Source organism: Crotalus tigris, unplaced genomic scaffold, assembly GCF_016545835.1.
Source record: "Crotalus tigris isolate CLP2741 ecotype Arizona unplaced genomic scaffold, ASM1654583v1 scf7180000017668.6805642782:7212621, whole genome shotgun sequence".
NCBI classification, from domain to species: Eukaryota; Metazoa; Chordata; class Lepidosauria; order Squamata; family Viperidae; genus Crotalus; species Crotalus tigris.
The window spans coordinates 3960920-3977405 of record NW_024096554.1 but is presented as its reverse complement, the minus strand read 5'-3'; the positions used below and the strand labels follow the sequence as shown (position 1 = coordinate 3977405).

Here is a 16486-nt window from a genome sequence, read left to right as displayed (position 1 = left end):
GGTATCCCATTTTTCTTGCCACTCCTCCCCATTTTGGCAGCTGAAGCCCAGGTTACCAGGGCAGGGAGGGATGGTAGAAGAACTGACTCTATTCACCAGTTACAGTCAACGTCTCTCAAACAGCTGTGAGGATTGCAAAATAAAGTAAAAGAATCCCACTTCGCCATACCTTCCCCCTCTTCCCAATACGGACAGCTTTTTTTTTTTTTTTTAGCTGTTGTGAAACATTTAGTACATTTCTGAAAGAACAGTAAATCTGTGCTCAATAGCAGCTCAAATGAAAGCTGACAGGCATGCTGGGAAGTGTAAGTGACACAGATGGCTTGCTCTGGCCTGCTTCACCTCACAACCTACATCACCACTACTGATGGTGCTATTTGGGCTGAAACAGATCTCCAAGCTAGGGATCAATTCAGATACCTGGTAAACATGAGGGAAAAAAAACCTCTCTGCTGCTCTCATTGTTCCCAAAATAGGGCTGTCACAGGGAAGAAGTTGTCAATTTATTCACCATAACACCTGAGGGCTGGATAAGAAACAATGGGTGGAAGTTCATCAGAGGAAGAGCCAACTGGGAAGTAAGGAAGACTTTCCTGAGAGCAGTGGATCAGCTTGCCTCCCTCAAAATTGTGGGTGCTCCATTGCTGGAAGCTTTCAAGAAAAGATTGGACAACCATTTACCCGGGATGTTATAAGAACTCCTGGCTTGGGCTGAGGGTTGGACTAGAAGACCTCCAAAGTCCCTTTCAGCCCATGATTCTATGAAAATAAGGATCTAGAGGGCAGGGGTAGGCAGGGGCAGGGGCAGGGGCAGGGGCAGGGGTAGGCAACCTTGGCTCTTTCACTACTCGTAGACTTCAATTCCCAGAATTCCTAAGCCAGCTATGCTGGCTCGGTAATTCTGGGAGTTGAAGTCCATGAGTCATAAAAGAGCCAAGGTTGCCTAACCCTGATCTAGGGATTGAAGGGAGGGAACATAAATGCACCAGCCCAAAGTAGCTAATAGGTGGCAAGATGATCCCAACCACTAAGAGTCACTTGTAACACTGCTAGGTTGAACATACAGAATCAGTTTGACCCCCACAATAAAAAGACCTGAGGTCATTGAATGCTTAAGGAGAAAAAATGCTATTTTCAGACCAAAACAGCTAAGAATAATGTTAAGCATGTGTGGGCTGAGGATGAGATGAAGATAATGTAACGATGACATGACAGAATAAAAAGGTCACTGGGCACACTTTTGATCTGGGAAATACCTATTATAGTGGACATAATCAGAGAATAAAGGTCACAACAGGGTTATTAAGCTAGTCCCAAATTTGATTTTGCAATCTAAGTGATACATACTTCAAAATTGAATGAAGGTAGGAGCCTCCATGGTGTATTCTTATTGATTGTGCTGCTTTTATGTGATAATTTGATTTTGGGTGGCTTAGTAGTACAAAAAGAAAGGTTCAGCTCAAAGAAGAATTGCATGTCCCTAAATTGTCACTCTGTCCACTTGTCTACTGTTTTGGGGGGTTCCTTCATTCTAGACTTGTCCTACAAAAGTTGTAGCCCACCCAATAACACACAGTCTGTTATCCATGTATGACAGGCCATCAGGGGCTCAGGAAGCCTCTAAGCTCGTTTGTCTGCTTTGTTTTTTTGTACCTTTCTTAGCGAGCAACTCTTTGCTTTGCCAAATGTGCATTATGTCAATAAAAGCTGCCAGGAGTATCAACATTTTTCCTGGCAGATACTGTTATTGGAAAGTGATGAAATATTTCAGAAAACGTAAAGGAGAAAAAGCAGATGAGTCTCCTCCTCCACCACCATCATCACTTACAAAGGCAGCTAGGAAGAGCAGTGGTTTCAGTGGAGGTAAGCAAAACCTGCAGCTTCCATGATTTATTTTGTATATGTTGTATGTTATAAAATATGCACTTGATTAGCATGTTTGAACTGTATCTCACGGCTCTAAAAAGCAACTCTTGACCTATTCTGGGGTGCTAAACCAGTGTTTTTCAACCTCATAACTTTAATTACACTATTGTTAGAATGTACATATTAAGACAATTTTTTATCAGTGATGTTTTATTTGGGGAATCAGGAGATAATGCCTGTGTTATAATTTGCCTTCACTTTTTAATAAATTTATATAGAAGATCATCCAATCATCAGGTTTACTCTGCTCAGGGGAATACAGCTACTGCTGCCTCAACTAAGGGAGGCAACAGACGAATCACCGGGAGAAAAATGTAAGTCATTTTGTATAATTTTATTAAGAATTTTAATTATAACAGTATAATCTAACACAAAGTAAATTTAAAGAAAGGGAAAAGAGAAAGATTCAAAGTGCAAGGAAATAGAAAAAAAGAAGTAGAACAGAAATAAACAGTTAGTCTTCGACTTACAACCACAATTGAGCCCAAAATTTTTGTTGTTAAGTGAAACATTTGTTAAGTGAGTTTTGCCCCATTTTACAACCCTTCTTGCCACCGTTGTTAAGTGAATCACTGCAATTGATAAATTAGTAACACGGTTGCTAAGTGAATTTGGCTTCCCCATTGACTTTGCTCGTCAAAAGGTTGCAAAAGGTGATCACATGACCTTGTGACACAATGATGGTCAGTATGGCCTACTTGCCAAGCATCTGAGTTTTCATTACATGATCATGGGGATGCTGCCAAGGTGGTAACTATGAAAAAGGGTCATAAGTCATATTTTTCAATGCCGTTGTAACTTTGAACAGTCACTAAATGAAATGTAAGTCGAGGACTGTCTGTATAAAGAAGTGATTTCCAGTCTTCATCACTACAAGTATAAATAAGCATAGTGATTCTAGATTTTCTAGTGGAAAGTCCACCTTTTCTGGATAGTGAAAAAGTTGCTAAATTCTCAGCTGCTGATCAAATGCCGGCTGGTCATAAACTGGTAACAAGCAAAGAAGATCAGCAGCAAAATCCAAACAACAAATTAAATTCTTACCTAGGTAATCGTAATGTTTTGCATTTCCTGCTCTCTGACCCTCTCCTTATTATCAGTCAGTATAATGGTTGAACGAAAGATTGAAGTAGGAACAATCTAACCCTAAAGAATTTGGCAGTTGTCCAGAACTTAGAAATCACTTTCCTTAGTTATGAATGAGGAAAAAAAGAGATGATTTTAAATCATTAATTTTTTTCCCCAGATAGGTTGAGGCTTGTGAAAGGAAAAAATATATCAATAATTCCTTTATGAGTGGTTTTATATTTGGTTTAATCAATTGATTTAGACCTAACAACTCCTTTACCTTGACAGCATCGACAGGAAGTGTAGTCCGTAGGAAATCGTCATCTGGTGCCTCTGTGCAAAAAAGGTAAATGTTTTTGAAATATGTTGCCTCTGAGACTTAAAAGTTTTTCAGAAATGTAGAACTATATAAAAGCATCCTCCTGAAATTCTCCACCAAATTTATTGAACGATAAATTAGAGAAAGTCAAAATTATTGATTTTTTTTCAGTGAAAATTCTCCATCAGTTTATTGGGCAGAAGCTCCCCAATAAACAGGTAAGATATTACATGGGTTTCCTATGGAATGTGTATACACATGTGTTTCACTTGTGCAACCAGTAGTAGAAGCAACCATGCTTACAATTTGGCCAACATTTTGCATCCTGTCTCCATGCAGAGGATGATAATGCTATTGTTGCCACATAGGTGCCTGTAGAAACACACATGTGGTAGAGACTATTCAGAGGAGGTTCTACAAAGCAGCCAGGGGTAGGAAGTAAGCATTAGATAAAGGCATTCTCAGATATTTCACAGAAAAAAATATCTGAATTCTGTGAGATTTTGGCATATCAAGGCATAATCATGGTTAACAGCTACTCCCCTTACACTTTGTCCTGTCACTGAATTGTCCTTACTTTTTCTTAAGTTTATGAGTGGGATGGTGGTACGTTTTCACTAGATGTTCCAGTTCTGTATTCGAGTCGCCTTTTCCTCCATATTCCAATATGATCCAATGGCAGCCTCAAGTTATGTAAAATCAATAGGTGGTAGAATTAAATGACAAGTATTGATTCTGATCAGAAAGATGCTCTTGGGTGTTTAGGGCAACTGATTTAGGGTCTGTCTTCTCAGCCACTATTCTTTTTGCAATTATTCTGCTCCTAAAGAGGTGGACAGAATGGCTAATGGAAAGTTAAGGAAACAGCTTGGTGTGTGATCACCATTAGCAACCATCTCAACCAACGTCTGCCAAGCATAGTCAATAGGGGAAGCCAGATTCTCTTAACAACTGCATTGTTGCAACTGCAGTAATTCGTTTAACAACCTTGGCCAAAAAAAAAAAAAAATCATAAAACTGGTCACAACCCACTTAACATCTGCCTTGCTTAGCAACAGAAATTCTGGTCCCAAACATGGTCATAAGGACTACCTGTACGGTTGGGCATGTTTGTCACACAGAAGCCACAGCCTAATAATGCCAAAAGATCAACTAATTCCTAATCCAGTCGTGAATTGTTTATAACATTACGTATCTCGGCTTTAAATTGTTAAATTTGTTTTTGCTTGCATCCTGACACAGGACATCAATTTTTGAAGATGGAAAAAAAGTGTTTTAACAGTTTAGTATCTTCCCTTCCGGAAGCACGATGTCACCACTTTGTCAATGGTGATAAATTTCTGCTGCAACATGTGGAAACTGAGTTGTCTATCACCACAGCAAGCCCATTACTTGACAAGCCTGGAAAGATCTTTGGGAGCTAAGTGATAAAAGTATATTTTCCCGCCTGGGATGTATTTTTCTAATCCTTTCTATTAACTCTCAGAAAGCAGAAGCAACCAAGAAAAAAGGATAGAGAGAAAAGAAAGAATTGAGGATATGTCTTTCTGTGCATACAGGCATAAGAATCCCTGCAAAATTTAGAGAACCTCTCTAAGTATAATTAAAATAGGTGTGTCCACCCCTTTGGTATAATTTTAAGATTGAGTGGGTGGATTTCTATTTTATTATAATGACAAGTTATCGTTTCAGATTTTATTTGTAAAAAAAATCATTGTTTCAGTTCAGGAGATGAAACAGGTACTTGTAAGAGATAATAGCATTTCTGGAATAAGCAGTTATCTTAATCATGAAATACTGATCTCTTATTAAACCTCCCCTGTCAGATCTTTCTATATTGACAAGCTTAGTACAAAAATCTATCTTTATTTCTTTCTTCAATCATCCCATCAGATGTCACAGAATCAGCAGCCACTTTATCACTTTTGGTTTTTTCCAGGTTTTTTAAAAAAATCTACCCTGAATCTAAAGATTTGGCAGCATCTTCAGCAGTAGGTCAATAGTCCTTTAAAGAATCCAAATTTCATCTGTCAACAGATACTGTGGAAACATTAGGCAGCAGCATCCACAGCAAACCACTATGACATTAAATTAATGGCATGCGTGTATTGATGCTATCTTACATACGCTGTCCTTATCTGTTTGCATCCTAATGTCTGTCTCAAGCACACAAGTCCCAGCATTAGCAGGATGATGCAGCCATATACGTTTTGTCATTTGTTTTGTTGATGATTTCTTAACCTATGACTCCAGGAAAGGGGAAGGGGAGAGGGACAATGACCTAGTTTTATTTTTTTTTTTAAATCCTTTGGCGTAAGAGAGAATCACTTTGAAAAACCACAGATACATATGTTGTTACCATTTGCATACCAAAAGAGGCCCATCATATGTTCACGATATTATTGCAGCTACCCACTAAAAATCAGAATTACAATACAGGATCACAGAATCCTCCAAAATCATTGGTATTCTCTTTTGCAATCATTACTCCCAAGTACCCCATTCACCCCACAAAAATGCATTCATTCCCTTAAGAGCTGTTACAGTGACTTAAAAATCTGGGATTGTTTTGAATTGTATCCTGTGTCACAAGCCATACTTCCAGTAGTTGCTAATCCATTATTTTTCGACACTGGCAACTTGAAAATATGTGGACTTTCAACTCCTAGAATTCCCCAGCAAGCATCCGCACACCTTCAGGTTACCAAAGTGAAAAAATATTATCTCTCCATGTTTCCTGATCCCAAACACTGGAACTCCACCTGGCTGTTTTTCTGTATTCTAGAAGGAAGCTGGACTCAGCTATATTAGAAAGAAGCTATGTTTCTTTTGTTAGGATGGACATATGTCCTGGAGGTATATATTGCATTGTCGCACATTTATAAACAATTCCAGATCCTATACACACGAAAGAAATTTGAAACAGCAAATTTGAAATATTTTTTTCCTGCAAGTTTCTCTTTCATTTATGAAGGGATTTTATGTCAAGCAGAGCATAATGAAATGTGCTTGTTTTTTTCCCCTGCAGCTGCAGCCTGCATTGCATTTACAAAACGTTGCTTGCTGTCCGTTTGTAGGTCAAAGATCTTCACATCAAGCAAGGAGGGCCTGCAAGCCACACTTCCTCTTAACATAAATTCTTTTTGTATTTCTCTTTACATCGAGTCTGTTTTATATTTAGATAAAATTGAATAACATTTCAGCACATTGCTACAGTGAATCAAAAGTAGAAATTTTACCTGCAAGAATTGACTGCCACTTATATTTACTGAACTGACAAAAAGGGGTTCTGAACATGTACACATCTATCTTTTTTATATATATAAATGCCAATAAATTGTTACGTTTGGAAACAGAGCGAGATTTATTTATTAGATCTTTATCTCATCTTTCTTATTTTATAAGTGACTCAAGGTGGCAAAGATACTTAATACTCCTTCCTTATCCTATTTTCCCCACAACCATAATCCTGTGAGGTGGGTTGGGCAGCTTTCATGACAGAAAGCTGTCCTATTACGTCCTTCACTATATATTATAATGATTGTAAGTTGCAGGTGAACATTACTCAGCACTGATACAATTCAAGTTGCATATGACACAGGGTAATATATACAGTAACTCTACAAACTTTATATCTACAATACAAATATCAACTTGCTAAAGTATCTCTTAATGCTTTTGCTCACCTTTCTTAATCGGAAACCAGTACTTTCTGCTCATTTGATTTGTTTCTAATGAAGAGCAAATTGAAATTTGCAGAAGATTGAAAGATTAAAACATCATTTATTATCTGTTCATTCAATCTTGACCTCATTAAAATAACAACTGGGTTTATTCCAGCTGTTAAGCTGTGGCTATAGAGGCCTAGTCACGAAGCCTGTCCTCATCTACAAAGGTTCCTGTAGCTCCTTCTGATGATTTGAGAGAAAACTGGCTAATATAGATAGCATTCAGCTTCAGCTCCACCTTTCTTCACCCAACTATATAAAAGAACTGAGGGGAAAGTGTATTTATCAAAGCAACTTTGACATAATTTAAATAAAAGATGAATTTATCCATGCAACTCTAGAGAGCTGGAGAGAGCAGTTAAGAAGTATGAAATATAGATAAAAATAAATAAACTTATTCATCAAGATAACAAGAGGCATGATTCCAACCTTGAAATTGTCCACTTGCAGTTGAACTCTACATCTGAAATGGTGTTGAAACCCCTGTTTTTACTGATGACTTCTCTGATGTTTCAGTCCAGTTCTGAAAAGACCTCTCCACAATGTGGCACTACTGGCCAAGCCACCACTGGCACAGCAGATTCTACTAATTCTGCACCAGTCTACTTCATTAGTAAAACACAGAGACCTTCAACTGACAAGAGTACTGTGAGATTAGCAGATTTCATTGAGTTCCTGGGATATATCTAGATGGTGACAAAAAAGGAAAGGTCTCTCCTGTCCAATTGGGAAATCTGATATCTTCCTAAAGAGCTTGATAGTTTTGTTTCCTATGAAATGACAGCAACCCCAAGCCTTAAGAGACAATGCTAGGGGGAAATACATAATATAGTGGATAAATTGTGCATAGAACCCCCTGCTCTTTGTATTTGCTCTCTGCTGGCTATGGCTCTCTTTATAAAAGCAGGTAAATATAATTGAGTCTCACTAGTTATCAGTGATTTGGGAGCAAGAGCAGTGGTGGGATTCAGCCAGTTCGCCAGAACCGGTAGCTAATTTTTTGTTGCCCAGGCCCAGAATGGACTTCCAGAAGTGGCATCCACACAGAGAATTGGTTGTTCACATATTTGAATCCCACCACTGGACAAGATGGAAGATTATATTTTGGATTTAACTTTGTGGCAGTGAGATGCAGGATTTTTAATGCCTGGGATGAAATAATATTTATCTGTTTTAACAGGTCTCTTCTGGGCATTTCTTTCCTCTAATTCTTTCTCTGGCCTTCTAAGATGCAGATATCAGCCATGAGGAAGAGAGGTGATCCCAAATTACTTCTAAATTTAACCAGTGTATTCTAAACGGACCCATCAATGGGGTTCACAAAGAGGAACTTGTAAGAAACGTGCGGGGCTCCACTGCTATTGATTTTGCCCTGGTCTATTGCACATTACTTTTTCATTACTACCACACTGATAGAGACCTCTTTGCTCTATTAGATTAGTTTGAAAGATTGACCTGAGGTTATTAGCAAGATGCAAGTCAGGTTAAAGCCCAAGGAAAAAAAAGTCTTGAGAGTGTGGTATGCTACGGAGGTAGATGGTATGGGCCACCTCAGCCATCATTTCCAGCTCATGTGTCAGATGTTCAATAACTTTCCAAAGTTAATTAATAACATCCAAGAAATTCTTTGGGTTCAGATCTCACTTAAAACTCAGGAAACCAAATGCCGTGGCTTGATTTTGAATATGATGAAACTAGGGCCTAGTGAGCTGAAGGTTTTAGAAAGTAGAGTCTTCAATTCATATCAAGGCTGAAAAGAAAAACAGCTGGACACATTGCAAAAGGTTATTAACAATGGAAAACAGTTCCACAGTTTTGGGTTGATGCTTTTTCTCTTTCTTTACAAAGGTTTCCGTTAATTCTCATTGCCTCATTTCTCTTCAGATGTTGGCCAAATGCTCAGTGAGATCCTGGTTTTATTGAATCACTGCCTCAATGGCATAGCAAATTGGCCTGCACTGTCTTTTTTGAGAGCTACTGAACTTATAGCTCAAAAATGGCAAAGGGGCCAGAGATGACTGAATCCTAACCGAAATGCTAAATGCAAACTATGCACCGGTAGTCCTTCTATCCTTATATTGCCACTCTTGAAAAATTAATGGCATTGGTCAAATTAAGATTTTAAAATATTAAAATATTTTTTAAAATATTCAGGTCTATTCTGACTTCAGCAACTTGGAATCAACAGCAACGGGATGTTATTGCTAGGACTCAGAAGTGCTCAATGCCTTAGTGGCCAGCTGTGATGAAAATATTCAAAGTCATTAGTTCACATTGTACAGTGGAGAGATTTGTAACTTAAACGGATTCATAAATCAACTTTCAAGAAAACAATGAGATTATCTAGGGAAAAAATTCACACACATATTGCAGTTTTTGCAATGAGGCCTTATATGTTATTGAGGTGTAAATCTTTTAATCTGTGTGAAAAGGACAAGGTTTTAGGCTGCCCTATTTTGATTTTGTTGGGTTTTTAGGCTGTCCTAGATAATTTTAAAGAATTGTCCTAGACTGTTGACTTTCTGCAGTGCGGTGCTTCCTGCAGATGATACTTATGGCAATTTTGGGTGAGTTGCAGAAATAAATTTTAAAAAAAAAATTCTTTTCAACATGCAATCATTTCTCTTGATAAACATTGGATGGATGTTTTCAACTGCTCAAGTAACTGATGAAGTAAAAATACAGTTTTGAGGCACTTTACATACCAGGTTTATTGCAGCATAGACTTTCATGAATTTCAGTTTATCATTCCACTTATATGGCATGACATCACCAATTAGGAATAAATGCAGACCCATAGAGATGTAGGCATTTTATGTAAAGCAATACAATCAAAGTGAAATTTAATGTGCTAGGTGTAGAGAGTAATCATTATTACCGTGGCCATTTATAATATAGCTTCACAGTTCCCAAACTCTTTTCTGCTGTATCCCAGGGTACTGCAGTGAACTCACAGGGACACCACAGGATACCACAGTGATACTTGACAACTGTCAGACACCACACAAACTACAAGCCTAGGATCACTGTGAAAAAAATTATTGAGATGAAGGCACTGAAGAGCAAGAACAATTGGGAATCTCTGCTGTCAGCATTGAATGTAATATGGACCTTCTTGCATGGTCAGTATTAGTTGCTCATAGTAGCCCAGCCAGGGAGCACAACCAAGGATATTAGCTCTATCTTTATTGCAAACGTATCTTAACTTTGCCATAAACTTACTTATTCTGCAATTTCTCCCCTCCTTTCTTTTTACACACCAGAATACTAGGGAAACATTTTCCATGCCCTCCATCCTTCTGTGGGCTGAGATCTCTTTTACATGCCAGCTGTCCAGTCTACGACTTTTCCTCCTGTCTCCCAAGTCATTTCCACATACCATTACAGTGAGTGATTAGATTCACTCATCGTGCAGCTCTTAGGTAGGCAACCCATGGTCACTTGCCTCATGTTCATTTATTTTGCAGCCTGCAGAGCGCACACAGAACTTCAGTGGCAAAAATATTAATTTCCAAGTGCCTTTTTATAATCTTTAAGCCTGTGCGCACTTAAAACCTGACTGAAGAAGTAGCTTAGCCTAGTAAAATGGTTTCAGTTTGCTAAAAAAAACACTGATATGTTTGCAGAGAAGCAGAATATAGGAATAGCTTATGCAACTCAACAAAGCAGAAGTGAAACCTCAAGGATAGTTGTGAGAATTCTGGCTGCTGTTGCTGCATTTGCTGCTATTGGATAAGACAGAGGGGACTCTGGGTTTCAAGAAAGGGATGTTGTGGCTACAGGATATTATTAACCGACCAAATGTGTGGCATTACTATGTAAGTTGCTACTTCAACCTTGTCAAGCGGGCAGAACCATGTATTCTGTCCCCGTGGCATTACAATAAACTTGCTTAAAAGCAGAGATTCTCCACTCACTAAAAAGGGACTTTTTTTTGGATAGAAACTGACTTTGACAAATAAACTCCTATATCTGAAGTATCATTAACAAATACAACATGTTAGGTTGGAGAGGGAGCAGTTATGAAACTCCACCATGCTTTGCCCAATGCTTTGGGAACTTAGGGTGGTGTTGTCAGACTAGACATGATTGTAAATTTGACAACTATATTCTGCATTATTTGGTTTCTCTGGGGGCACATTAACTTGCTGTTGTCTGTGAGCAAGGGAAGGTCTAAAGAAGAGGAGCTCATTTTCCAAGCTGACATACAGTATTAACTGCTGATAAAACTATTGATTGGTTTTAGTTAGAAAATATGCAGGTCACATTCAATTATGTCATTAAACAATCAGTGCCCGTTGACCCATGTTATGGGTGTGAAGAATTCTTAGCATTTGGAAAATACTTCTTAAAATCTGAGTTACAGCAACGCTGATAGATATAAACGGTTAAATCCGGAAAGAGGTTCAGAAAATAGTCTGCAGGATCCTGAATTATTTTTTTCACCCTGAAATGAAGGAAAATACAGTTTTTAATATAAACAATATGCAAGCAGTAGTTTGTCCTGGGTTAAAGAAGGTGAAGCGTAGCTGCTAAAACATGAATGCCAACTTGCTAAGTTGTAAAGCAATTGTTAGCCAGGAAAACACTTACATGGTTGTTGTTTTTTTGGAATCTGTGAACTATGCATGCTGTAAAAGACTGCATAGTTATTAAAATCCAAGCATTTCCTAGGAGCTGGCTTGATAATCTCATTTTCTTTTTTTTTTTTAGATCGTAAGAGGCCCCATTGACAATTCACTCAGCAATCGACTCAAACCACTACTTTATTAGTCTAATTTGCTTTAAATACCCTGCTCTCAAGTTTACTGTAGCAATAGCATACAACTCCCTTTGATTCTTGAAACCTGGAACATTTTTTCATAGAGATATTCTTCTAACATCCACCTTTTTCTCAAGTTTCTGCTTTTGCAACGTGTTTGTTTTCCAGTCTTCAATCTACATTTGCTTGGACTTTCTTCCCACAACCTCACAGGAATGCTTTCCTCCCATCCCTGCTTCAAAAACTACACCCCCTCCTCCCTATTCTCTTCCCAGCCTGTCAAACAGGCCAGAAAACTTTGCTGCATTGCTGTGGGAGAAAATTGGAGATAAGGTCATTGCAGAGAAAAGAAAAGATCCTCATCTGTTTGTATGTAAGAGGAGGAAGAGGAGCCACAGAAAGACACCGCCTGCAGGTGGATGGGAGGGGCAGCCATGGAATGATCCAATTGGAGCATGGCAGGTTAATGATCTCTCTCAAACTCCCCCCTCCCAATAAATCAGAAGGCCCATCTACCAGGTTGCATTGATTTTTTTCAATAGAAAAGAAAATGTTTTTGTTGGATGTGCTTCAAATTTCAGCCTGTCCCTGCGGCTTGCTGGCCAAATGATGGAGTTTTTGCCAGGAAGGCATATCCCACACAAAAGTGTCCTGTGCCGGATTGTCTCATCCTATTTTTGTATTTTTTTTTCTTTTCCACCTTTTAGAATTTCCCCCTTTGCACAAGGGAGAGATTGCTTAAACAAACTATCTCTTCCTAAATTCTTTTCTTCCCAGCTCAGCACTGCCAACCTTACAGATGATTAAACTCAGCTCTATGACCTTGATTAGTTAATTAGCATCTTCTGCAAGCTTCCTGTCTGAAATTGGCAAAACCTTGGCCAGTTTCACCCTAAACGCTTTCTTTTGCCTCCTAAGGGCAAAGGATACAACTCTAAGCAAACAACCCAAACTCATTCTCTTCAATGTGTATTCCCCATTATGTGTTTTCTTATTTATTTGTAAACTCTTCCTCTCAATTGGATATAAATATTAATTTCCCCTTGATAATCATCTCAGAACCAAGATAATGATTCCAAAGTGTAGGGAATTGGCAGAAAGGGGTTCTAAGAATTATTCCTTTTTCCCAGCTTCCTTGTAAATTGAGTACTGGAAACCTTCCCCGCCATTTGAGCTCATCCACCTGTTTGGGGTCATATTCTTCTGATGCTATATGTAACGAGGCAATTTCTTAATAAAGCTTTTCAAGATCTATTGCCACTCTGGCGTCACCTTATTTTCTAGTTCTTTGACATCTGTCTTGCAGATTCTAAATTAAGCCTCAGCACACAGATTGATGGCACCAAAAGTGTAAGCAGGCACCAGGGCAAGGAGGATAAAGCCTTAGTGTCCCTGTGTCCTCTGAGCTGAAGTTGACATCAGACTAGTTCTTAAGCTTGTACAAACATACATATGGAATCAAAATGATCTTTTGCCCACACAGCATATTTACTACAACTGTTCTACACATAATGGGCAACCTTTTTTTTAGAAATACAGGTAATCCTCAACTTACAACCATTCATTTAGTGACTGTTCAAAGTTACACTGGCATTGACTTATGACCGTTTTTCATACTTATAACCACTGTAGCGGTTACGATTACGGTCACGTAATCAAATGTTGCTAGGCAACTGTTTCATATTTATGATGGCTGTAGTGTCCCGGGGTCATGTGATCTCCTTTTGTGACCTTCTGACAAGCAAAGTCAATGAGGAAGCCAGATTTGCTTAACAACCGTGTTCCTAACTTAACAACTGCAGTGATTCAGTTAATAATTGTAGCAAGAAAGGTCTTAAAATGGGACAAAACTCACTTAGCAACAGAAATTTTGGGCTCAATTGTGGTCGTAAGTCAAGAATTACCTATACCATATTTCAAAACAGTCTATTACCATGGTGGCGAACCAATGGCACGCGTGCCACAGGTGGCACGCAGAGCCCTCTCTGTGGGCACGTGCACCGTCGCCCCAGTCCTAGGTCTTCAGCTGGGTTTTATAAAACCTTTTCACTTTCGGCCTCCACCGCTGTGTGCAAAAAAAAAAAAAGTTCAATCAATTTCAACTTCTCGCGGGAAAAAAAAGATCTTGCAAAGTTGGGATTGATTGAACTTTTTAGTCCCACCCTGTGTGTCGTTACCACCGCAGCCACTCCTACCCAATTGGCCACACCCATCCAATGGGGCCACACCCACCCAATGGGCCATGCCCACCCAGCACCTGATGATATATAAGTGGGTTTTGGGTTGCAGTTTGGGCACTTGGTCTCTAAAAGGTTTGCCATCACTGGTCTATTACTTCATGTCAGTTATATATTCAGCACCAGATATTTCCTTGGATTTGCTCCCATAAATCTTTCATTTCACTGAGAAGGGAAAGAGATTACAGGAGATGCAATATTGATTATTAGAATTTTTCCTTTCTTTTTGCTCCTCACCTCACTCCTAAAAAGATCCCTTTCTATTCTAAACCAATCAATAAATGTCCCATTTTATTTTAGGCTCAGTTGCCTGTCTTCTAAATTATGTTAGAATTTACATAATGAACATTTGTTAGTGTCAGAGAGGCATGAATACCATAGGCAACATTGGTATCTAAAACTCTTGGGAAAACGGCTTCCAATAGCACTCTAGAATCTGTCACTACTACCTCCTCTCTGAACTTACTAATAGTTGTATTGGCTCCAAGAGTCCAGGATATAGGAAGAATTGTCATTCTTCTGAATTTTTTTTTCTTTTTCCTGCAAAGTGACAGATTTCTCTGCAGTTGGACGTGATCTATGAAGATAAGTTTGTGACTTATCTTTCCTCCAGGTTTTTATTCTGGTTACCATAATAGAAAAAGAAGAACCAAAAGTTGCCAGCCAACAAATCCAATGTAGAGATACATTCAGAGATACATAATTTCGAAAAAGATTTACTTACTCATCGTCCTTTTCATCGTAGTGTTCACCCATATTCCTAATCAACTTTAATAAATCTATCACACCCTGCTGATAATGTCTTTTGCCCTTCTTGTTTCCTTTCTCTTTGGATGGAAACTCCATAGATTCCAGTACTTTTTCATCAATCTGAAAAAGATGTAAAATTCTGGTCAGTTATTGGTCCATAAACTCACTCTTTGCAACTCAGTGGATATAACAATGTTGGCTTCTGGGTGAGGATTTATGGCAGACTATAGACATCCTTGAAGGACACTGCAGCAGAGATCGAAAGCCAGACAGGCACAGACTTTCTGGATAAAGGAGCGATTGTGAGAACTTCATTTCAAATGACACTTTATGGTGTGGCTGCAGAAACATAGTTGTTTTGCAGTTGACTCGTGAGTTATGCAGCTGAGACTCGAGGGATTTCAACCTAGCTCACATATCACATAATGCAGCCTATATGCACACAAACTTTGCACAAGCCTCATTTTCATAAACACTTTCTGGTATAATTTACAGCTAAAGAGAGATTTTCTCAGCAGCACACCATTTGATGTGTCAACATTTATTATAGATTAAAAAAGGGGAAAGTGAGGTATAAAGATTTAAAACTGCCGAAAAACTTAACAAGGAGGAAATATATAAAAAAGTTTAAAACAGATAAAGGGGATGGACGTGCATGTGTATGTGTGTGAAAGTGTTTTTCAAAAACTTGGAATTAAAATAGACAAATGAACTGGATGGGAATATGTTTTTTTTTTACTATTAAAGGGTACAGACAAATGATGAATTTTGCAAAACAAAAAATAAAGGTAATAATAGCCTGATTGTGATACTGACTGAAACCATAAAGTGTCATTTGAGATAAACATTTTAAGGGTATCAATAGGGGAAAAGGTCTTTCACTCTTTTCCTTGCAATTGAGACACTTTCACATTTGGATTACAGTATTACAATGGCAACTGCTAGAAAGTAGCAAAAAACAGCAGAGAGGGGAGATCATTAGAGCAACCTGCAGTGAGAGGAATTATAGTAGATTTACTTCAGAAAATCTTTGAGGAATTGAACAATATGTTATCTGAATTATTTGATACTAAATTGACAGCTTTTGAAAGAATAATGGATCAAAGACTTGTAAAGATGAAAAGGATGAAAGAAGTTCAGAAGACAGAAATCTGTATAACACAAGTGTGTCTAGATATAAAACAAATTAATGACAAAGTAGAAATTCTGGATAGTAAAACAGAAATTATAGGAAGAAAGCTGGAAGGAAAACTAAATAATTTGGCACTACTGCAACTGAGAGAGAAGGACTTTTGTTTGACTTTAAGAAGAAATTATAGTCCAGTACCATTATTGAATAATGATTGCAAGTTGTTTACAATTCTAGCTGACAGACTAAAAATAATTTTTCAAGAATTTATTCACGAGGATCAATGAGAATTTTTAGCCTAAAAGACAGTTAAAGGGTAATACTAAAAATACGTTGGACATTCTGAAATATTTGGAGCAACATAATGAAAAGCAAGCTGCATTGATTTTCTTAAAAGCAGAGGAGGCTTTTGACAATTTGAAGAGAACTTCTTTCTTCAAAGTTTTGGAAGATATGAACTTTGGGGAGACTTTATGAAATAGGTGAGATGTATTTATATTTCACAGAAACTACAAATAATTGTTAATGAAGTTCTAGCAAGCCTTTGTGAGATACCAAAAAGAACAA

General features: G+C 38.1%; 2 protein-coding genes across 3 annotated transcripts in view; one reads left to right on the top strand and one right to left on the bottom strand.

Annotated features, from left to right (window-relative positions):
* Positions 1 to 6521, top strand: part of RGSL1 (regulator of G protein signaling like 1) — a 55864-nt gene extending 49343 nt beyond the window's left edge. The window contains exons 19-22 of the mRNA XM_039337118.1: positions 1739 to 1863; positions 2145 to 2240; positions 3283 to 3340; positions 4556 to 6521. Of these exons, the coding sequence (XP_039193052.1) occupies positions 1739 to 1863; positions 2145 to 2240; positions 3283 to 3340; positions 4556 to 4592 (316 nt within the window). The 3' untranslated portion in view covers positions 4593 to 6521. The remainder of the gene's footprint in view (positions 1 to 1738; positions 1864 to 2144; positions 2241 to 3282; positions 3341 to 4555) is intronic.
* A 3205-nt stretch (positions 6522 to 9726) lies between these two features.
* The window catches only part of RNASEL (ribonuclease L), a 34221-nt gene continuing 27461 nt past the window's right edge, over positions 9727 to 16486 (bottom strand). For both annotated transcript variants that reach the window (XM_039337116.1, XM_039337117.1), the window contains 2 exons: positions 14765 to 14910; positions 9727 to 11488 (listed from right to left, as the gene is read on the bottom strand). In XM_039337116.1, the coding sequence (XP_039193050.1) occupies positions 11350 to 11488; positions 14765 to 14910 (285 nt within the window). In that variant the 3' untranslated portion in view covers positions 9727 to 11349. The remainder of the gene's footprint in view (positions 11489 to 14764; positions 14911 to 16486) is intronic.